Raw genomic sequence first — 22,577 nt, 5'->3', positions numbered from 1 at the left:
TGGGCCCTGGGAGGGTCAGGGCTGCCAGTACTCCAGGGTGGCTCTCACTTTCTTAGCTAGTGGCTCCGGACTAGGTGGGACTGGGAGCTGTTGAGGTGAACATCCCAGACTCTGACCTACTGACCTATGAGACATCGGAGGATGAATCTGCTCCACTATGGGCAAATGGAGAAGCCTGGAGGTTGAGCTCCTAAAGATAGTCTTCCAGGGCCCAGGGAAGCTTAAAGGGCCCAGGTCACCTCTTCATTCTTGAGCCCCACAGCCTAACTTGGTACCCCAAGGACAGGAAGTTCCCAAGAGCTTCCATGTTGTAAGAGGCTCCTGTGCCAGGCAGTGGGAACGGTCAGGCAGTCTATGGACCAGGCTGGGTGGTACAGATACATTAGCCACTTCGGGATTAGAGGTTTCTGCCTGAGAAAGGGACTTGAGTCCCACGAGGGGATAAGCTACCACAGCTGGCCTCGACAGACTATGCTGAGCCACCTGGTTGAGGACCAGAGACCCACTAAGCAGAGATGAAAAACTCCAGGCCCAAGGATACCTGTAGCATCTCGGGACTCAGTCATGCTAACCTTTTGATTGGGGAAAAGGAGCCCCGTGGAGCCCCCACCCCCGCGCAAGGCCTGTGAGATGAAGGCTCCCCTTACCTGTCTGCAGAGTATCCGTGAGAGGCTCAGAGAGCGGGGTGTACTCCGGGGTGAAAGGGCACAAAGGGGGTCGCTGACCCTGGCTGGGGAGGATGCAGCTGATGGGACCTGGAAGGAGGCGCGGGGCTCCAGGGGTGGCGAGTGAGCAGAGGTGACAGGGCCTGGGGCAGGGATGCATCTGAACCTTGTGGCCTGAGGCCTGTGGCCCCCGCATCTTTGCCTCCCACTGTCCCTACCACACTGCCCAATTTCTTATCTGCCCATCCTCCCTGCCCAGTTCCATTTCCTCGCTGTCCCCACCAGAGTCCATACTGTAAGAGATGCTACCTGTGTAGGTCTCCATCTCCACTTCCTGCAGTGGGTGTGAATGTGGGGCAGCCGCGGGAGCTACCGGCCGGAACATGTAGCTGTCATTGGGCAGCGACAGCATCCTGGACACAGATACTTTGCGCACAACCAGGAGGTTCGGGGTGTCTGGCTGGGTACCTTGGCTTTCCTATGGTGAGGGAGGCTGCTTATCAGCCCAGAAGCACCCCCACCCCCAGAAACCCTGGGATAACCTGAGGTGCCTACAAAGCCTTACCTGTGCTGTAGACAGAGGCTGGGCTGTGGACCCCTGTGCCATCTCCAGCTCAATCTCGGCGTCCATCTCTGCGTCCTCACGGGCCTCCTTGTTGCTCTCCTCCAGGTGCTTCATCAGCACCGCCACCACCACATTGACCAGCACGAACTGGGCGACCAGCACGAAGGTGACGAAGTAGACGGGCGAGAGCGCCGGCAGGTAGCTGAGGCAGTGCTTGTCTTCACGGGTACACTCACGCAGAGTATCCTGGGGTGGGCAGCGGGATCACGGCTCTGTCTTCCCTCTCTTTCAGAGCGAGGGAAGGGATGGGGGAGGAGCAGCCTCACAGTTACCTTCATGATCCCATTCCAGTTGTCCCCAGTGGACACTCGGAACAACGTGAGGAAGGCCATGCCAAAGTTGGTGAAGGTCGCGTGCCTGCTCAGGCCTTCACAGGGATTATCCTCACTGCATTCTGCAAGGAAGAGGTCCCTCCACTCAGAGCACTCCCACCTCCGTGGGACTAGGACAAGGTCAGCACACACTTCGCATGTTGGCGTCTATGCTCGGGTTACTGCCTATGTAAACTGGATCCACCATCATGTCCCGGAAAGCAGGGGGCTCAGGAACGCAAGGGCTTTCCTGGACTCCCCTCCTGGCTGTCCTCTTGCCAAGCCTCTTCCTGCTGCTGGTCTCTGATGTCCTGGTGGCCAAGTACTGTGTGGGTTCTTCCTCCCACCCAGCCTTGGAGCTCTAACTGAGGTGTTCGGAACCTGGGGCCTAGGCCTTTGTTCTACATTGACCTGTCCTCAGCAGACAGCACTGTCTGAGCTCCTAAGCACCCTCAAGCCCTAGGCCTGGCCTCTCCATTCATGGATGGTAGATACCAAGCAATGGGGTTCCCTGGGGTACAAGGTGGCCTGGCTGCCAAGCTTGGATACCAGACCTGTCTTGGGGGACTTGGAGGCAGGGAAGAAAGGACTCATAAGTATTTGATATGAGTGTGTGTAATGACTGGGTGGGGGCCATGCCTGGACTCAGCTGTCTATGCAGGCAAACAACAGGCTGTGGTAACCTGTATGTCCTCTGCCCATCTAGGGCACATGAAGGCCCCAGAAGATCCTCATAGTTATTTGCTGGCATCTCCTGGGACAACGTTCAGGGTGAGGCACGGGTTGTGCTAGTGTGTGCATGTTTTCCAAGGGACACATTCACCCTGGGATGTGGCCCTGGCTGGCTGGCTGGCTTGAGTGTGGACATGTGCATCACAGATGTGGGAACGTGTCCCTGAGTGGACAGGTCTGTGTACACAGGTGTGAGTATGTGTGCCTGCTCTGAGCATTGGGCTGGTGACGTGAATATGAACAGGCAGTCTGAGAACACACTAAGGCTTGTCTACCTGGTCTAGTCCCCTGAAATCTCCATCAACCTGCGGGGACGTGGAGTAGGACAGACACAAGAGCCATGTTCCTGGGGTTGGGCATTTCCCTTCTGGGGGAGGCCCAGAGTGGCCACACTCACCTAGCCTCCCAAACAGCTCCACTCCCAGGGCAGCATAGATAAAAAACAGGAGCATGAAAAGAAGACCAAGGTTCCCTACCTACACAAGAGAGAAGCAGAACAACATCAGGCCCGTGCTGGCCTGCTCCGGCCTGCCCCACCGCTCCCAGCCCTGGGAAGAGGGTCTAGCTACAGTTCCACTTAAGGCCCGTGGCCTTCCTGGAGCATCATCCATCCTCAGAGACCTCCATTCTGGCCCAGCATCCCTCTGCAAAACAGCCTTTGCCCCTCCATGGTTCTCACGGCAGACTCTGTTCTTCCAATTGCCCTTTGGCTGACCCCCAAGGCTTAAGGGGGTCCCACTCAGGGATCATGCCTACCCCATGCCGAGGCTATCTCAGTCTTAAGAGTCCCCACACTGGGCCGGTGCTCAGTGGACAGGAGGACTAGCAGGGATCTCGTACAACCACCCGAGAGCATCTGCCAGCCCCAGCACCTGCACCATACCCCCAAATCTGTTCCGACTCCTATCCCGGGCACTATCCCTCACCAACCCCATGGGCAGTAAACATGGCGCAAAGTCACTCAGATGGGGCTCAAAATGCTGCTTAGGCCAGCATGTATCAGGCAAGGTGGACACAGACAGTCCAGAGGGCAGGGGAGTGGACAAACGCGTATAAAGGATCACGGTAGACAGAGATGGTAGTAGGCTGAATGAGTGGGAGCCCGGTGAAGAGGGACATGATGAGTTTGTGGCCTGTATGCTGGAGGATACGGGTACAGGTGCAGGGGTGGCCAGGCAGCAGGATGGGCTGTGGAGAGTGTGGGAATGTCTTCCAGTGTGTTCCCGCCTGGTGCAGATGGAACGGAACACTGCAGGTGTACCCTGCAGTCCAGGGATAGGAAGGTCCCGGGCAGGGCTGAAGGTACAGAACGTCAGGAGACTGGTCTACATTGACTGAAAGCCACCGCCAGAGACCTCTTGTCTGTTGGTAAGCTCACCTGGGACCCTGCTGGCCTGACTGTGGCCCCTTACCTCCCATGTGCACCAGCTGGGCAGGCACCAGTCACTAACGCTCTTGCCCAGAGCCTGAGGCCCAGGCGGGGTGCCATCTCCGACCTCTTCCAGATCAGCTGAGCCAACAGTTGGGCATGACCCTGGCCTCAGGACAGAGCAAGCAAGCAAGCAAGGGACATGTGCCAAGCCCTCCCTGAAGTCTGTCCCCTGAAGGCTTACGGTGGCCTTCGGGGGTGCTGGACCCCAACCTACCTGAGGCAGAGCTTGAACTACAGTATCCAGCAGGGCACGCATGCCTGTGGCCATCTTCAGGAGCTTCAGCACTGGGTAGGAAGCAAACGTCAGCAGGGTCAAGCTGACCTAAAAGCCCAGGGCACCCTACACACCATTCTCTTTGCTTTCTAGCTACAGGTCAAGGGCCCCCTCTGGCTGCAGACATTCCAGGCATCTGCTGAGGATGGAGCCTGTCTATAGCCCATCCTACCGGGTCTGGGGCCTACTGACAGCCTAGGTAGACCCTGGTCAGGGTGCACAGAGGCCACCTACCACGGGCGATGCGAAGCACACGCATGATGCGGATGATGGTGGGGTTGATGGGAAGGGCAGCGTTCATTTCAATCTCCTCCAGTGCAATGCCCATGATGGACAGGAGGACAATGGCCAGGTCCAGCTGGTTCCACCTGGCCAGCCATGGAGGAAGCTTAGTGTGGTGTGCCCACAGCTTGGAGTAGCCGCCGTTCAAGCTAAAGCTCACCCCGGAGGGAAAAGAGCCTTCTCCCTGCCACCTGCAGCCTGTCCCAGGACGCCTGTGGCCCCAAGCTGCCCACTTCCGAGACTACACACCTGTCCTTGAAGAACCTCCGGAACCCAAAGGCCACCAGCTTCAGTGCAGCCTCAAAGACGAAGACAATGGTAAAGACATAGTTGCAGTACTTGAGGGCCTCGTCCAGAGACTGAGGAGAGAGGAGGGGCTGGCTGAGGTGTCATGTGATTCCTAGCTGCCCTATCTCTTTGCTCCCTGAGCGCTGACTCCATGATACCTGTGCCATGCCTGAGGTCATCACCTGATGACCCTGTAAGCAGGATGAGGACCTTAGGCAAGAGACCAGGATGTTCCCTGTCCTCATCCCTGACAGAGAGATAGCATGCTCCAAAGGCCAAGTGTATACTCCATCAAAAGGCTCTGCTGTAGCGAGCCCGCACTCCCTGAGGGGTGCCGAGGGAAGCCCTTCTGAAACTACCTGGAGGGTCATGAAAAGGACAATGGTCCTCAGGCTCCAGGTCTCTGGCTGGCCCCTCATCAGTGTCTACACAACAGTGTCCACACTTGCAAGGCCCTGGTGAGTTTCAGCCCCTGGTCTGGGGTTGGAACGCAAACTCTGTGTCCCCTCCCACCCCTGCTGGGGACCCTCTTCCCAGTCCAACCCCTGCCTCTGGCCACCTTGGGCTGGTTGTAGTGCTCCATGGACATGGTGATGACATTGAGGCAGATGATGAAGGTGATGAAGAGGTCCAGGTAGTGGCTGGTGCACAGGGAATGGATGGAGCGGCGTGTGTGGGAATAGTCTGCGTAGTAGGGTCGGCGCTGGGCCTCTGTGGAAGAGAGGAACCGCTGAGCCACCGGGATGCTGAAGGATTGCCTGTACCCTCCCCGCTTTGCCAGACAGAGGCCCTGACCTCAATTTGTAATGCTAAGTGTGTGGAAGTGGCTCAGGCAGGACCTCAGCTGGGCTGGGTGGCCTCTGCGACTGGCCCCAGGCTGGGGGAGGGAAGATTCCTTTGAATCTTCCTGCTCTGGTCACGTAGTGTTTTCTGTGAGTACATTGGAGCAGGACTGGGGCCTCCAATGGTGTCCAGGGTAGGATGAGCCATCCCAGCCTCCCTACCTGAGTGCCTGCCTAGACTCTATTCTTCTGTGGCTTAGTCTGGGGAGCCAGAGGGACCATCCTTTTCATCAACATTGGGGTTTAGGCATCTCCCTGTCTGAGCTCAGCAGGCTCCAATCAGACAGAGATGACATATAAGCCATCCCTGGCCTTCAGGCTTAGCTCCTCCCAGACTCCAAGAGGCCACTAGTGACCACCTGGGGCCTGGGATGTGCACTCCAGCCAGCCTGAAGCAGATGTCAGGACAGGAGGCCACTTGCGGTAGGCCTCCCCATAAGCATCCCCAACGGGTTTATCCACACTAAATGTTGTGCCTGCAGCAGTCCTCTTAGGGGACCTGTGTAGTTAAGGGAGTTCCATTGGTGAGGGTTTCAGCCACCCTGCACCCCAGAACCCACCTCAGCCTACAACCACACTCAGGGGCTGAAGGCCCGGGTCTGGAAGAGCAGGGTCTGATGGGCAACCGTCCCACCCTGGACCCGCATGCTCCTCAGCCCAACATGCAGTCATTAGCAAACGCAGCTCAGTGCAAGCAGCCAGGGAGGCGACAGCCCGCTGAGACACCAGGCCGCAGCCATGCGGCCTGGGGAGCCAGGATGCACCTTGATCCCTGGGCATGCCAGACGTCTGCACATGCCAGCCATGAGGAGGGCCAAGCAGGGGCAGGGGCAGCAACACAGACACCGGCGGGCAAGCCACTGACCTTCTGCCCACCCTCTGGCACCCAGCACCCTGGCACTTATGCCCCACCCTGAGGTGGCCCCTGGAGGCCTATGATGCCCGTCCTTCCCACTGCAGCAACAGCAACAGCAGCAGTAGCAGCAGGCTGAGCATGCAGAGCAGGGAGGTACCTGGGTTGGGGAAAGTGCCTGGAAAAACAAGGACATGTCTGAGCGGTTGTGGTGGGGACACTGTGTGGGAAGCCCTCCATGCTCCCAAGCTAGGGCCCACTGTCCTGTCTCTCCAAGTCACGAGGGGCTTAGAATTGTCCCATCTACATTCTGAGCCCTCGCGGGGTACCCTGCATCCTGTCACAGCAGACACCCCAGCGGCTCACTCCAGTCGGCCCCTCTTCCAAGGCCTGGCCCCCATGCAAGGTGGCCACATGCAGAGCCATCTGGGCTGGGGGCTGCAGGCCCAGAGCTGGGTGCCACACAGCATGCGTTCAGGTACCGACCCTCCACCTCGGGGGCCGCCTTACTCCTGCGCCTCCTCTCCAGGCGCCGCAGGCGTTTCTCCTCCCGTCGCCGCGCCTCCTCAGCCTCCTGGTGCTGCCGGCACTTGTGGAAGTTCTCCACCACCACACCCACAAACATGTTGAGCACGAAGAAGCTGACGATGAGCAGGAAGGAGATGAAGTAGAGCAGCATCCAGGGGTTGTGGTTCTGCACAGGCTGCAGCACACAAGAAGGTGGGTCCCCCACCATCCTCCTTCCTGCCCAAAAACCCTCCCTGGAATTGGACTGGAGGGCCAGAGGAAGCGGATGCACCGTGGCAGTCAGAAATTCTGGGGAAGGTTTCTGAGGTGACTTGCTCCAGTCTCAAAGACATGCAGGATTTGCTCAAGGTCACCCACGAGCATGGCCCCAGCCTTGCGCACCTGCTGGTCAATGCCCACAGCATCCAGCCCGTCGTACATGATGTTGACCCAGCCATCCTTGGATGACAGCACAAATAGAGACATCAGCGCCTGTGTAGCAGGATAAAGGTCACTGGGAGGGTTAAGGATGGTAGCCACGCCCCCTGCACACCTGGTCACCTCCGTGGCCACACTGCACACCACCCGTACCTACCTGACCCAGGTTGTCAAAGTTGTATTTGCGCCTCACCCAGCGGTAGTGGGCAGCATGGCACTCGGCCTTTGTGGTGATATTCCTGGTATCTGTGCCCTCGCAGTAGTAGAATTTGCCCTTGAAAAGCTGACCGGAAGGGGCTGTTACTCCAGGGAACCTGGCACAATCACTGACCCACAGACCTGCAACCTCATGCCTCTTGGATTCCAAACTAGATGTGCTGACTACCCAACCGGGGAGGACAGGACCCATCCCACCAGTGGGGAGCAGAGGCCTAGGGTGGGGCAGAGCCTGGCCGAGCCAGGGCCACACACCTGCACCCCGAGGATGCCAAAGATAATGAAGAAGGCGCAGCAGATGAGGACGATGTTCCCGATGGGCCTGAGCGATGATATCAGAGTCTCTACAACCAGCTTGAGGCCCGGAGCTCGGCTGATGACCCTGCACCCAGGCAGAGGGGACATGCCGTTGGGCACATCTAAGAGGGCAACCGGTGGCAGAAGCAATGGTACATGCAAGGCCCCAAGGTGATGTGAATATATGGCCAGAGAGACACACGGTTGGGCGGAGGTGGGGATGGGTTTCTGGGTCCTTCCTGGGTGTGTTTGAGTGGCCCCCGCCCCCTACACCCCACCTCAGAGGCCTCAGTGTCCGCAGCAGGCGCAGCACACGCAGGACGCCTAGGATCTTGGCACCACCAGCGGAGGCCATGGCCACGACGATGTCAACCAGGGACACCAGGACAAGCAGCCCATCCAGCACGTTCCAGCTGCTCTGCAGGTAGGCATGCTCACCCCACAGGAGTCCCAGGGCTACTACCTGGGGGAGGGACAGTCATGTACAGGCTTGGCAGAGAGTCCCAGGACAGGGCAGTGTAGGACTTGAGAGGGAGGGGGACAGCAGTACCTTCACCATCATCTCCACCACGAAGATTGCTGTGAAGATGTAGTTGGAGACGCTGAGGAAGGCCCGCTCCTGCAGGGAGAGACCAGTGGGAGGTCCAAGTCCACCTCACCCTGTCCCACCCAGAGGGCCACCTGCCTTCGGGGACTCACAGTGCTGCCCGGGTCAATGTCTGGCCTCTCCAGGGCAATGGTGATACAGTTGAGGAAGATGAAGACAAGGACCACATGGTCAAACATCTTGTGTGCGATGACTTTCTGGCAGGAGACGCGGAGCCTGAGGAGGCAGCCGAGGTGAGAAGACCCCGAATAGACTCTGTCTACTCATGTTGCCTGTGGTGAAGTGCTTGGCCACACAGGTTGGGAAAGGCAGGCTCACTCTACCCTCCCAGCAGGGTACCGCTTTGGTGACTACTGGGTCTACCACAGCTCACCTGTTCTGTGGTGGGAAGAGATACAGGGCCCAGGACTCCCGGCTGCGGCACCACTGGGGCGCATAGGGTTCCAGCACTTTGTGCAGGCGGAAGCAGCAGCTCTGGGGACACAGATGGATTCTGGGTCACGGTAGCCTCCCCTTGCTGCCTCCTAGCATACGACCACCCTGACCTCCCTGTCTCAGGCCAGTCTTTGTTGCCACTTCCTGCCCCCCTCCACCTCATCTTCTCCACCTGAGCAATGGGAGGGTGATCCCGCTGGGAGGGAGGCCACAGGAATGTAAGTGCTGATCGGCCAATAAGAGCTGCTTTTTGTAGAGACCACCTCCCTTCTTCAACCACAGAGGCAGTTCCTGACCCTGAGGGGCCTGGCCCCTGATTGCAGGAAGCTCCTAACTTGGGACAAACTTGAAGTTGGACCCCTGCCCTGGCTGGCCTGCTCCCTTCTCTTCTGAGTGACCATGAATGAGAACCCTGAATCTCTGCCTCAAATTCTGCTTTGAAGAGGCGGCCCTGACACAGGAGCAGTTATGGATAACTGTGGGTCCGGCTAGTGTGTTGCCTCCTATCACTCTCAGACAGGGCCAGAAATGACTGAGTATAGTCCACGCCCCCTTGTCTCACCCACTCACATCCTCTATGTCATCATCAAACTCCGCTGCATCCTCCTTGTGGCTGTCAATGCGCAGAAAGAACTCACTGGGCAGGGCCACCATCTGCCCGTTACAGTCATGGAACTTGGTGGGCAGGAGGGCGGCAGGCCGTGGGGGACACAGGTCCAGCGTGCTGCGGTGGTCCAACGACTCAGCGCGCCGTAGTGGCGTGGCTCGGGGCTCAGGCGAGGCCCCTGGGTGGGTTCCCATGCTTGGTCTGCTGTCCTCGGCCTCGTCATCTGTGCTGCCCTTTCCCTCACCAGAGAGCAGGGATTCGCGCTCCCCACACTGGCTGCGGCGTTTGAGGCTGGGTGCGCGGCCCAGGCTGTTCCAACTGGAGCGCCGGCTGCTCCCAGCACTGTTGGGGCCCCATGGGGTACAAGGGGAGCTGCGGAGGCTGGCCTGAGGGGTGGCAGGGAGTGAGCAGACTGGCACAGCCCTAAGGATCACCACATAAACCAGTTTCTGGGATGGGAAGGACCTCCTCCAGATAAGACTGTCAGCTGCCATCATGGGCATCTGTGAAATACTTGCTGGTCATGCACAGCCATCCCACCCAGCAAGCTACCACTGACGTCCTGTTCTCAGGTAACACTTGACTCAGCCAAACATGGTTAGAGCAGAAGGTCAGAATCAGCCAGGGTTGGCAAAGCATGACTGCTCAGCCCCTGGATTGGCCAAGGCCCATAACCTGGCAACTTTACACACCACTTCGTCTCCAGATTCATCCTTACCTACAGGGTCTCATAGAAGCTAAGCCGCACTCTCCCCCTGGCCTGTCCCTGTCTTATCTCTCAGGGCCCCCCCTGGCAAGTGACTGTAGTGAGCTGTGCTAGGTGGCTCAGCCCTGGGACTCCTGATTGATCCACCAGACAATTTCTCTTCTTTGGCTTTCCCTCATTCCAACCCTGGGATCTGCCCCTAAACTCCCAACCCCCATGCAGTTTGGCCACTGCTTCCGCACCCCCCCCTGCCGCTTGGCCCTTCAGTTTGGCCATTGCTTCCGCACCCCCCCCCCCCGCTTGGCCCTTCTCAGGGTCTCAGAAGCCATCTCCAGGCATGGCTGTTCTTTGCACAGCGAGTACTCTGGGTGTGAACTCAAGCGAGCTGCTGGGTCCTCTGTTACCCACGGACTCTCAGCCTGGCCTGCTCGTCTGTTTCTCAGGTTGCTTTTTAGTGTCTTTGTCAAACCCTGCCCCCACCTTTTTCTCTGGAGTGCCCCATGCTTGGCCAGCTTTTATCTCTACTGTAATTTCACACTGCTGCAAGCAGAAGGTACCCTAACAGTCGTCCATTCCTTCCTTATGTCTCTACTCTCATTTCACAGGAATAGACACCCTGGCTTCCAGGAACAGAATGACCCTGGCTGTCTTAGACAGGGCTGGGTATGACAGGGACCCTCCCTTATTGCAGGGGCTGGGGTTTGGTCCCTACCAGAGACTTCTGGTCCCCCAGTTGGGGGTCCACAGAGCCGCTGCTGCTGCGCCGTGAGTCCAGGAGAGCATGGGCCACGTCTAGGTGCGGGGAGCTCTTGGGGGTAGGCATAGGCGTAGCCGCTGTGTGCGTGATGAGAGGTGGCGGCAGACTGCCTCGGCCCTCTAGGTGCCCATTAGGGGTCACAGCCAGTGAGTACATCTTCATCTCTAGAGGTGAAGGGGCTGTCTGAGCCTCTTGAGGTCCCAGCAGTAGGAAGCTACCTGCCAGAACCCTGCCTCAGTCTACCCCAGGGGTTCTCAATATTCCTAATGCTGCAACCCTCTCAGGTTGTGGTGACACCCAGCCCCCAAAAAAACCCATAAAATTACTTCACCGCTACATCATAACTGTAATTTTGCTACTGTTATGAATCATAATGGAAGTATCTGATATGCCGGGTGTCTGATATAGGACCCCCAAAGGGGTTGCAAACCCACAGGTTGAGCACCCCGGTCTACACCATCTAAGCACATACCCGTTGCTCGAAGATCTCTGAGCTTATCGAAATCTTCCTCTAGGTGGGTAGATGTCTTATCCTCATCGGTGTCAGATCTGGTGGCATCACCCTGCACCCAGGCAATACATGGTAAGTGTGGTGAGTCCCACAGCAAGATTCTCTGTCGCCAGCCCAAGTCCTGTGCTTAGGAGCACAGGGTGCTATAAGGGCCTAGAGGCTACACCGTGCAGATGTGGGGGATCTGCCAAGGCAAGAGCACCTCCATACCCAGACTCTATCCTCTTCATCCCTCACCTCTGCCTGGAAGCCTTCCACCAGGATGGCTACCAGCAGGTTGAAGAGCACGTAGTTCCCAAAGGTCATGAGGGCCACAAAGTAAAGGGCAGCCCAGGACGAGGTGGAAGCCATGCCATTGTAAAGAACCACGTTCCAGTCTTCCTGTGTCAAGATCTGCAAGGACACATTTGTGGGGCTCAAAATGGCTCTGGTCCCACAGGGAGACCCTGTGTACCACCCTGGGGATAGAGCCAGAGGTCTCTACAGTCTCCTGGCTCCTTGAAGATTTGGCTTTGGTTGTCCCAGAGACACTGGGGGCTGTACCTGAAACACAGTGACGATGGCCCACAGTAGGGAGTCGAAGTTCTTCCTGTCAGGGACGGTGTCTCCAGAGTCTGTCTTCAGGCTGAACTTACAGCCAAACAGGTGCATGCCCAGGATGCTGAGGGGGATGGGCACTGAGCGTGAGGGGCCCAGGACCCCCTCTGCCAGAGTCAGCTGCCAACCCCCCTACCCCCACACCCTGTGTTTGCTGTCAGGGCCGATCCTGAGGCTCAACAATTTTTCTATAGCTGAAAAGGCCTTAACCATTAAAGGGGTGGACAAAGGCCACCATTCTGCCTTTGAACAATGACAAGGACAACCAGTCTCAGTAGCCTATGGGATCCTTACTCTTCCATACCCTCCCCAAGTGTCAAGACTGGCACACAGAAGGTGCTAAGCAAAACCCACTAAAAGCCTGGTACCATCCCCAGGACTTGACCTATGCATTTGTGGACCTCACAGAGCAGAGTCACTTCCCCCACCATGTGTAGCATCAGTGCTGTCTGAGGGAGGCATTTGGGCCCCACCCACCTGAAGATGAAGATGAAGAGCATGAGCAGCATGCAGAAGGTGGCCACGTTGTCCATGGTCCTCATGAGCACCACCAGCTGCCGGCGCAGGGCCGGCAGGAAACGCACCAGCTTCAGCACCCGGAGCAGCCGGAACGTACGGAGTACAGATAGGCCACCATCTGCCTGTCCCACGATCTCCCAGACACTGTGGGTTAGGATCATAGCGTGAAGGTCAGGATGGCCCACCCCATGACCCTGGGATCTTCTCTTCCTGTAGGCAGGATGGCAAGTCTGGAAGCCACCATAGCCTCTGTTCAACACCATTGCTGGGAGCAAGTCCAGCAAGTAGCCCCATCAGCCATGGCTCCCAGCTGTCAGGGAGCTCACTGACAGAGTCTTCTACCCAGGGTCTTTCATGCCTGGCTCATCTGTATGTTCAGATCATCTCTTCCAGGTACAGGACCTTCTTCCCCTGAAGGGAGCCAGGAGCCCAACCTCAAATGTTCCCATCATTCTTTGCTTATTTTGCTACTGCAAAGGCAACCCCCACCCCCACCCCAGGACCAGTAGTACTCTGCTCATAATCCAGCCCCCATGTAGACAAGGCTAACCAACGCACAGCACCGACAAGGCTCCACGGTGGGATTTTAGACCTGCTGGTCTGTTATGTGTGTGACCAGGGGCCTGATGCCCGTCACCCGATCCACTATGAATTCTATCACGTTGTTCTCTGCGGTGCCTACCGAATGGGGCTCCCTGAGCCTCTGACCGGGTGGGGACGGGCCCTACCTTATGACAACAACAATGCCATCGAAGATGTTGTAGGGGTTCCGGATGTATCCCAGTGGGCCACAGGCCAGCAACTTCAGCAGCATCTCCAAGGCAAACATGCTGGTGAACACAATGTTGCTTATCTCCAGTGCGTTAGTCAGCTCGTCGGGCTGTGGGTCAGGAGAGGTGGTCAGGACACACCGTGGTTCCTCCCATTTCAGGGGCACGGAGTCCAGAAGTAAAAGCAAGCTTACTGCCTCAAAACCGCCAGGAACTGGTAGTTCTCCAGCACCTCAAAGAAGAGCTGCCTACTACCTAGAAAGCAGAACTAGGGCCTGAGAATGTCTCGTCTAGATAGACAGCCGACTTCTTTGGCTCTTCCACCTCAGGCAGCCCCCATCCTGACCTTGCAGGAATGATAGCTGTGTCTAAGAGCTGCCAAGTCTCCCAAGACACCCCTTCCTCTGTAGGCGACTAACACTCTGTGCTGGGGCCTCAGGATGGGCTATGGAGGTACCTACACATGAACAGTACCTACAGACTCACCCACCACCCCTTCCTTTGAAGAAGGCCCAGCGGGTCTCTTAACCATGAGCATGCTGACCCTCCTGCATGTGTAGGTGTGTATGTATGTAGGTGTATATGTATGTTTGCCTATACCTGTAATATTGTGACCTGCACGTGTGAATACACACACATGCTTGTAATGCTGGGTGGTGTGGGTGTCTGTACTCTAGCACAATTTGAACACAAACATGAATGTACATGTACTGGACACTTGATTGGGCAAACATGCCCAGATTCTCATACCTGTTCACATGTACATGCCTCTCGCCGTGACACGATTTTCATGCTCGTAGGTGAATTGTGTGCACAGCTCAAATCCATGTGCACTGGCCTCCATGTACACAGGCAGGCATGTGCATCCATGTATATTAAGTGAGCCAGATGTGTGCAGCATTTCCACATGTGGACGCAGGCGGGGGTTCAAGGTGGAGCTGATCTATCCTCGCCCTGGCATTACCTATCTAGGTCTGCCTAAGGTCACAGTGGGTACTATGAGATAAGAGAGGAAAGGCCTCCAGGAAATAACTCCCTTCACTAAAAGTAGGTGGAGCTTCAGGAACTCCTGGCCCCGCCCCCAGGAGTGCCTGGCCTTGTCTTCCCTAGTGTGGGGCTGAGAAGAAAGAGGGCCTGCAGCATCCAGGCAGGTGAGGAGTCGCAGGTATCCCTCGATCCTCCTTGAAGGATCAGCCTATGCTGTGGGTCCCTTCTAGCCTCAGTTCTCCAAGGCCATGGAAACTGAGGAAGCATAGGGAGCCCCTCCCCAGGGAGCCTGGGCAAAACTTGGCAGCTGGGTGGAGGCCCTTGCAGTACTCCTGAGTGCTCACACTTGGGGGTAGTCTTTGGTGATCTCAAGCCATCTGTCCCTCCCACAGTGGGAGAGCTGCTCAACTAGAGCCAAAATGGCGTTGGGCTTACCACTCAGCAGAACCTCAGTGCAAGGAGCCGTAATTGCTGACTGAATAAAAGTCCCAGGTCAGATGGCTCCCTCAGAGACCTCAGGAAAAGGCTAGGCACTCTAGGAAGACATGGGGACCCTGCATTCTCCTTCTAAAGCTGGTGTCATCATCCTGCAAGCCCTGCTTGCCTCGCGCGCGCGCGCACACACACACACACACACACACACCTGCTCATGATACTCAACGCCCATGCTCAGAGTATTGACGAGGATGGCCGCCATGATGCCTCGGTTGAAGTACTTGCTGTCTACAATGCGACGCAGCTTGCCACTAAAGGAAGCCCAGAGGCGGCCCAGCCCTCCCGGCTGTGAGGCTGTCCGCAGTGGCGTCCGCCTCCGCTCACTGCCATGGCCCGGCGTGTCCACTTCATGGGGTTGCTGCACCGGGTCCCGGCAATCCCCATGCCGTACGTCCTGTGTAAACTCATAGACTCCGTGGGCATCAGAGTCCCCGCTCTCTGAGCCACTGAACTCAAACTCAGGGTCCTCCAGGGCACTAGCACAGTATGGGCAGCTCTTCAGCTCACAGGTCAGCGTGCCAGCCTGGGGGCTAGGCAGGGGGCAAGGCACGCTCAGGCCTGACAGGTGGCTAGAGGCTCGGCCTAGTCCTGTGAAGCAAAGACACAGACAACTGTGGCTAGGCTACTGCAGCAGTACCCAGGGCCCTGAGACTCTGGTCCCCATTTCCCCTTCTGCACAATCCCAACTGTTTCTTCATATAGAAAGGGGCAGTCTTTCAGAGATAAACAGATACAAAGAAACGGCCTGGCAGTTCCTCTTGGGGTCAGGCTAGAGCAAAGGAATGTGGGCCCAGAATAATCAGGACCAAGGACCTGCCTTGCCTGGGTAACTCCTCCCCGTTCTCCACATGGCAATGCTGGGTCCTCCTCACCTTGTTCTCCAACCACATGCTGGATCTTCTCATAGGGACTGGGGCTTCCCAGGCCCAGAGGGCTGTGTGCTGTAGCCCCTGGGGTGCCAGCACCCCGCAGCCCTTTGGGTCGTGAGCTGGCACCACCTTTGCTGTTGACTGTTCCTGAAGGTAGGATAGTGGGGTAGTTCATGGTGCCCAAGCCTGAGGCCAGCTTGAGGCCAGCAGCGGTGGCTATGGAGTGTGCCACGCGGGCTCTTTCCTGTGGCCCCTCCACATGGCAGTCAGCATGGTAGATACTGTGCACCGACTCAGAGTCTGGTGGCCCATGGCCTGGGGATGGGGGTGAAGGTGGCACACAGGCCCTGACCAACCTGGTGTCACCAGCACCTGGCTCTGGGCTAGGCCTGCGTGGACCACTGTGGCTGAAGTGGTAATGGTGGTGATGGTGGTGGTGGTGGTGGTAGACCAGATGGTGCACGGAAGCTGTGCGCCTGCCCGTCCGCCGTGGCCGCCGCCCGGGGCCCTGGCCATGCAGGGTGCTGCTAGGATCCACCTTCTTCCGCCAGCGGCTCTGCCAGCGGGCATAAAGGCGCAGGCTTCGACGTTTGACCTTTCGGAAGATGTGGCCTACATACTTGAGGAGCTCCTCATAGCAGCTGCCAGGCTCGGAGAAGCTGGCCAGAGTGCTGTCGTTGGACAGATAGCGGGCCCGCTGTTCGCGCATCAGCTGGTTTTCCCTCTGCTTTGTTTCGGAGAACTGTGTGGCTATCACCACCAGGCACAGGTTGATCATGAAGAAGGAGCCCACCTGTGGCAGGGTGTATGTGACTACCAGTAGTTCCAGATCCACCCAGCCAGGTCCCATTCTGGAGACTGGGGCCTAGCCACAATGCCATAAGCACTAATATTCCGGGAGGTGGCATACAACAGGTACTTTGCAACTGTGTGATAACAGGACGGGGAGTGCCCCCCTGGGGTCCTGCATGAATTCCTGCTCCTTAGGTTTGTCCTCACCATACCCTCTACTGTAGCTACACCGTCCTTCTGTGGGACATTCCCAGCCAGCCTCTATGGCCAGTTCTCCCTGGTACAGGCCATTACTGACTCTCATCTATGTCCCTGCTGTGGGAGTTGTCTGAGAATACAACTATATCCCTTCCCTGTTGGGTCCCTGCAGGCAGCTCCTACACATCCAGGGATCGGGAAATGTCTGTCTGATGAACTGATAATGTCCTATCTGAGGACCATGGGATGTTGAGGGGCAAGAGTCATGGATGCTTCCAGGGAGCTGTATGGGGTAAATGATAATGGGGACTCATGGGCCAGAGGTGTGAGGAGATGGATGTGTGCCACACTACCGGAGACTCGTGCTCACTACAGGGGGCTATGCTAGATCACACACATTCGTTGTGGGGACGCTGTGCTAGAGGGCAAGATACAATGTGTGTGTGTGTGTGTGTGTGTGTGTGTGTGTGTGTGTGTGTGGAGGGGCTGGGACCAACAGTTCTGAAGATTCTGGGCCTTGGGCCTAGGCCTCCTTCCATCCCGTGTACTTCCTTTAACCACAGGCTGGGCAGAAAAGCCCCCTGCCTGCCTGCCCACCCACCAAAGTCCATCCCACAGCTGCCTCTGTACTACTGAGCTCAGGACTCTAGGAGGTCCAGAATGAACATTGAGGGGGAAGGAGCGGGATATGGCTTCTACCCCCATCAAATGCAGGATGCCCACCAGCCGGTCACGCCCACACTCACGATGATGAGGAGAATGAAGTAGATGAAGTTGTAGAAGGAGTGGGCATCCATGACGTAGTACATGATGTCCACCCAGCCCTCCAGTGTGATGACCTGGGGAGGCAGGCAGCTGGGCATGGGCCCACATTCTCCAGCTCCCAGGAACAGCAGTGTATGTCACGCCCCAGTATGGGTGCCTTTCTCAGGGGTCCATCTCACACCCCCAGGTATCCCCAGGCTAGCCTAGTGTATACCTGGAAGATGGCAATCCAAGCATAGCCAATGTTGTCAAAGTTGATGGCACCATTGTGAGGGTTGAATTCTCCTGAGCGGCACACGTTGTAGTACTGGTTCCAGTTGATACAGGCATTGCGACTGGCACCCCCATCCTCAGCCTGTGGCTGCCCATAGGCCTCCCAGCCGAGTGTGCACTGCACTCGAAGCTCACGGCGGCTGGGGATGTGTGAGCATTTCTGCATGCCATTGTCCCGGCGTGAGGAACAGATGAAAGGGTTCTCCTCGCCCTCCTCTGTCTGGTAGTATGGCCGCAGGAAGGTCAGGTTGTTGTTCCTGGGTTGCAGAAGGCCAAGGCATCGCTGGGGTACCTGGGTCAAACACCGCTTCCCTCCCCACACCTACTCATCCAGTCTCACTCAGGACTGCTGAGCCTAAATCCCACATGTCCATCAACTGACTCCCTCTACTCAACTGGGCCCTAGACTTGAGGATGAGGGAAAGGGTACAGGGTAGACAATGTGACACCCAGCTGAGGCACTATCACTGCAGTAGTGACTGACAAGCCATGTCTGAAGCATCTCAAGGCCTCTGGACCACCCACCTTCAGTCCTTTCCCATGGTACCCACCACATCTCGCCTAACACTGAGTCCTCCCAAGTGGGGCCTGGCAGCATGGCCAAGCAAGGTGTCTCCAACAGCTCTGCACTCCCTGAAATCCTTTCATGGACCCCCCCACCCCTTCCTCTTTCCCAGTCTCTATATTCGTATCCACAAGTATCTCAGAAGCTCAGAGACCCAAAGACCCAGAGAGCAGAAGACACCTTGGCCTGTGGGTATCCATCTGAGAGGCTTAGTGCGTAAGTGACTGGCTGGAGCTGGAGGGGGCAGACGGTTCACAAGCGGGGCCTAGCGGAGAGCAGAGTGCCTCACAGTACTATGCATGGTCACTTTCCAGGGACACCCTAGTAGGTCAGCCTTGGGTCATGTGTCTTCTAATGCTGTAGAGTAGGGTCCAGAATGAAGGGGCTGGGCACACCTTCATCCCCATGAAGCAAACGCCATGTTGGCACAGGGTACCTACACTGAGGAAGCCCTTGAGTCAGACAGATGCAGAGGAGCAAGGCCAGAGGGCAGCAGCCACTGGGGATACTGTGCCAGGAACTGGTAGACAGATGAGCACAGCTGCCTCCCTCAAGCAGGACCTCTGAGGCTAACGACACCCAGTAGCAAACCCTCACATGCACTCACAGAGTAAAAGTTTTTGAGAGGAAGTAGCCTCCACCCAGGCTCTCCTAGAGCCTGCCCCTGAACCACCATGCCTACCTATGTATTTACCTTCCCCTGGATCCTGTCGCCAGAAGCTATACTTTCACCTATGGCCTGTCCTGAGTAGAGCTGGGTACCCAGGATCTCACCACAAACCAGGACCCAGGTTCATTGTATGGGTATTCAAGGACAGAGTACCTGGGAGGTGGGGGGGAGGGGGCGCTCATACCAGGTATGGTAGAATACCAGTCTTAGAGGGAGAATCCCTTTGGGGGTGGGGCCTACAGAAGGGAACAGCATTTCCCTAAGGGTGAAGTTTAAAGGGCAGGATCAAGAGAGAACATTTTGGGGTCATGGTGGGCTAGGTGGGTAGAGCCATACACCAGGGGTGTGGCCCGCACACCTGACGAAGGCGCTGTCCAGGAAGCATCGGTTCCGCAGCAGGCCAGCCCAGAGCTGGACCCCAACGATGCCGAAGATGAAGAAGACGAAGAAGCAGAGAAGAAGGACGTTCCCAAGCATGGGCAGTGTGTCCAGCAGCAGAGTGACCAGGATCCGCATGCCTGAGGGGGACAGGGCTGGTGCTCAGCACAGTTAAGCCCTGACAGAGGGTCCTACGGGTACCTGCCCCCTCAAGCCCAGCCCACTGCTCACAAAGCCCTATCAAGGCCATCTGTGTGCAAGGCCAGGGACAGGTAAGGCCTGATGGATTCTCAGAGGGGAGTCAGGCTTCAGCCCCACACTGCCAGGGCAAACCTGTTTTTGCTCCACCTCATCATGCAGCATCTCCAGGGCCCCAGTGGACCGGTCAAAAGGCCAGTGCAACTTCTGTGGTGACCCTGGCACACTGGGCTCTGGAGTTCTGCTGTGGGATGGGCTTTCTTATTTCTAATGCAAGAGCGGGCTGCATCAGGGACCTATTACAGGGAAGGCATGAACCAGTGCAGTATCTCAAAGCAACTCTGAAGTCCTTTTTTCCTTGGTGGTGCATGAACAAATCTAGGAAGTGGCCTGAGGGTCCCTGACCTCATCCTGGGTCTGCCCCTTCTCAGACATCAAAAGAACATATAGCTCAAAATCTGTACTGGGCGAGCTGAGGCTGTGGGGAGAGCACTGGGCCACACAACTAGGACAGATAGAACCAGGGCTCTGAGAAATCCAGAGGGGGGTGGCCATGGAATAGGGCCCTCAGGTCACAGGGAGACCGAGCTCTTAGAGGCACTAACATTTCAACCAGAGACGAAGTGTCTCGTGGGGCAGACAGCAACCAACTAGGTCATGTGACCATGCAACCCCTTGGTCACGTGATCTAGAGTGGACCCAAGGTAAGTGTTCACACAGCCCTGACGGTGCTGGGGTTGCTGTGAGGAACATGCCATCTTGTCTAGGAAAAATTTCCAGAGTCACATAGACGTTTAACCCGAACAGCAAACACTCTGGATGGGAGTGGACCTAGGTGTCATCTCTGCTCCAGCACACAGGTTAACCAGGTGGAGGATTCACAGGCTCTGCTGGGTAGGCTGTACACACAGAGTGCTAGGTACCCTCATGCGCCCCTTCACCTAACACTCATTGATGGCCTTGGAAAAATATATTCTGTACTCCAGTGTTTTAAAGGGAACCTGGGGTTCATAGAGGTTTGGTAACTTGCCCAGTGACACACAGCATCTGAACCCTATTTGATCTCAGAAGTCAAGGCCAGGCAGGTCGATGGAAGGCTGAGTGCTGAGGCTAAAAAGTCCAGATCAGGCAGCAGAAAAGGGATATGTAATGCCCAGGTAGATCTGGGAGCCACACCCGTTCATGGAACTGCACAAGTGCAGTTCCATGGGTGTCGCACCTTCCACCTTCAACCTGAACATCTGAACTCGGCTACTGAGAAAACACCAAAACTGTCCACAGATGAAGGCAGATGGCCAGCACCTGGACAGGCCACGTCCCAAGCACAGCCACATGACTTCCTGCAAGCTTTCCCTCCATGTGCAGTGGGAACATGCGGTGTGTCCTTCTCCCTCTTGTTCCAGAAGCCCTGAGCTCAGCTCCCTTGTATGGGAGAGGTGAGCAGTGTGCTGCAGGGTACTCCCAAAAGCCCAGACTCTTATATATACCTCCACCTGTCGGAGGCCCCCACTGGACACTGATGCAACTGGGAACCTTCTCGGCCCCCAGTCCCACCCCAGGTACTATGTAAATGAGGTCGAGGTTCAGAGAGGCTCCTGTCACTAAGCACTGGGCTTCCCCATTACTTCCCAACTGGGACTACCCTAAAAGGGCCAAGTCTGCTGGTGTCTGGGTAAATGGAAGGGCCAGCAGGATACAGGCTGATATCTCTTATTCGGGTCAGGAGAAGAACTTACTGGGGACCCGGTTGATGGCGCGGAGGGGCCGCAGCACACGCACCGTTCGGATGGCAGAGAGGCTCACGTTGTGTCCATCCAGAGAATACTCCATCATGCTGGGAGAGCAGAGGTCCTCAGGGAGGGAAGAGCCCAGAGGCCTCCGTCTCCTATCACCGTCACCCACTGCCCCATGGGGGTCATCAACGTGTGCACCCTGCCAAACCTGAGCCTCTCTCAGGTCTCAGCCTTGAGGCTGTTCCTGGGGATTCCCAAGCATACCAAGCCGAGGCTGCATACCCCGCCATGACGATGAAGAAGTCCAGTCTGTTCCAGGTGTCACCCAGGTAGCATTTCTGCCCAAACAGCCCCAAAGCCACCATCTTGATAACCATCTCCACAGCAAAGAAGGCAAAGATGAAGTCATCAAAGGCCTGGAGGAAAGGGGCTCAGAATGAGGGGGCAGGGCACACCTGGTGCCCTTTGGTTCTCCTCACAGTCCTTGACACCTACCTCCAATATGCTGCAACGTTCCGAGCGGCACTCAACATCCTCACAGGGCCGGAACATGCCCAGTGTCACGCAGTTCAGCATGATGACCAGCATGCTAATGTGCTCGAACCACCTGCGGGCTGTTCGTTAAGGGCCGTGCAGCACATAACCCCCCTCCGCCTCCTCCCAGGTGCACTCCCTCTCACACAAGCACAGTCAGCTGAGGGGGCCCTCTCCCAAGCCTGGGGCAGGGTTCAGCCCCAAGTCCATGGTGCAGGCAACAACACCAAAACATGGCCACCAGGTGGCGCCATAGCACCATGCTGGCCCCTCTGGCTCTGAAGAGTCCAAAATTTTCCCTGGAAGGATAGTCACTGCCCCCCTGACCCTGCTTCATTCTGAGATGGCCCTGAAAATACTGCAATGAGCCATCAGTGTCACATATGGGGCCCAGGTGAGGACATCAAGCACACTGGCGCCTGGTAGTCAAACTCTACAGGGCATGAAAGAAAGGCCTAAGTATAGCTGGAAGGACACAAGAACTTAAGAACATGTGGCAGGGAGAGATGAAAGCTCCTGAAGGTGACCTTGAACAGGTCATGTACCTCTAAGTCTGCACGGGTTGCTGATCCATGAAGTGTCCACAAGAACAGTAGCACAGACCCCACCCAGCATGTGCCCACCCCTAAACAGCACCACTATCAGCTCAGTGTGTGGACACAGGCTAGTGTTGGTGTGGTCCGTGGCCACCATCCACAGAACCTGCGAGAGGTCCGAGGACAGAAGAAGCTGGAAGGCATCGGTATGAAGGGCAGGGCTGTACTATCCCCTGCCCACGGGGCTACCTGGGAGCAGGGGACAGAGGGGAGGGCGAGGCCATTTTCTGAATGTCCTTTTGGCAGACCTGAC

General features: G+C 56.8%; 1 protein-coding gene across 4 annotated transcripts in view; it reads right to left on the bottom strand.

The window, feature by feature from the left end:
- Cacna1h (calcium voltage-gated channel subunit alpha1 H) overlaps positions 1–22,577 on the bottom strand; it is a 58,304-nt gene that overhangs the window by 1,909 nt on the left and 33,818 nt on the right. The window contains exons 2-34 of one of the 4 annotated variants that reach the window (XM_028760884.1): positions 21,690–21,801; positions 21,477–21,610; positions 21,198–21,295; positions 19,244–19,403; positions 17,592–17,907; positions 17,359–17,451; positions 15,626–16,415; positions 14,902–15,341; positions 13,230–13,381; positions 12,460–12,645; positions 11,929–12,046; positions 11,623–11,778; positions 11,347–11,437; positions 10,830–11,038; positions 9,375–9,797; positions 8,743–8,843; positions 8,462–8,585; positions 8,313–8,381; positions 8,041–8,225; positions 7,721–7,847; positions 7,407–7,532; positions 7,214–7,303; positions 6,815–7,007; positions 6,465–6,482; positions 5,169–5,320; positions 4,571–4,680; positions 4,274–4,407; positions 3,980–4,050; positions 2,731–2,809; positions 1,563–1,684; positions 1,231–1,476; positions 975–1,143; positions 648–808 (exon numbers count right to left, since the gene is read on the bottom strand). In XM_028760884.1, the coding sequence (XP_028616717.1) occupies positions 648–808; positions 975–1,143; positions 1,231–1,476; positions 1,563–1,684; positions 2,731–2,809; positions 3,980–4,050; positions 4,274–4,407; positions 4,571–4,680; positions 5,169–5,320; positions 6,465–6,482; positions 6,815–7,007; positions 7,214–7,303; positions 7,407–7,532; positions 7,721–7,847; positions 8,041–8,225; positions 8,313–8,381; positions 8,462–8,585; positions 8,743–8,843; positions 9,375–9,797; positions 10,830–11,038; positions 11,347–11,437; positions 11,623–11,778; positions 11,929–12,046; positions 12,460–12,645; positions 13,230–13,381; positions 14,902–15,341; positions 15,626–16,415; positions 17,359–17,451; positions 17,592–17,907; positions 19,244–19,403; positions 21,198–21,295; positions 21,477–21,610; positions 21,690–21,801 (5,755 nt within the window). Of the gene's footprint in view, positions 1–647; positions 809–974; positions 1,144–1,230; positions 1,477–1,562; positions 1,685–2,730; positions 2,810–3,979; positions 4,051–4,273; positions 4,408–4,570; positions 4,681–5,168; positions 5,321–6,464; positions 6,483–6,814; positions 7,008–7,213; positions 7,304–7,406; positions 7,533–7,720; positions 7,848–8,040; positions 8,226–8,312; positions 8,382–8,461; positions 8,586–8,742; positions 8,844–9,374; positions 9,798–10,829; positions 11,039–11,346; positions 11,438–11,622; positions 11,779–11,928; positions 12,047–12,459; positions 12,646–13,229; positions 13,382–14,901; positions 15,342–15,625; positions 16,416–17,358; positions 17,452–17,591; positions 17,908–19,243; positions 19,404–21,197; positions 21,296–21,476; positions 21,611–21,689; positions 21,809–22,577 lie in introns of all 4 variants that reach the window. The other 3 variants (XM_028760885.1, XM_028760886.1, XM_028760887.1) reach the window with 3 other exon arrangements.

Source organism: Grammomys surdaster, unplaced genomic scaffold (assembly GCF_004785775.1).
Source record: "Grammomys surdaster isolate TR1022 unplaced genomic scaffold, NIH_TR_1.0 126612, whole genome shotgun sequence".
NCBI lineage: Eukaryota > Metazoa > Chordata > Mammalia > Rodentia > Muridae > Grammomys > Grammomys surdaster.
The sequence above is the reverse complement of the archived record's forward strand: the minus strand, read 5'-3'. Positions and strand labels throughout refer to the sequence as shown.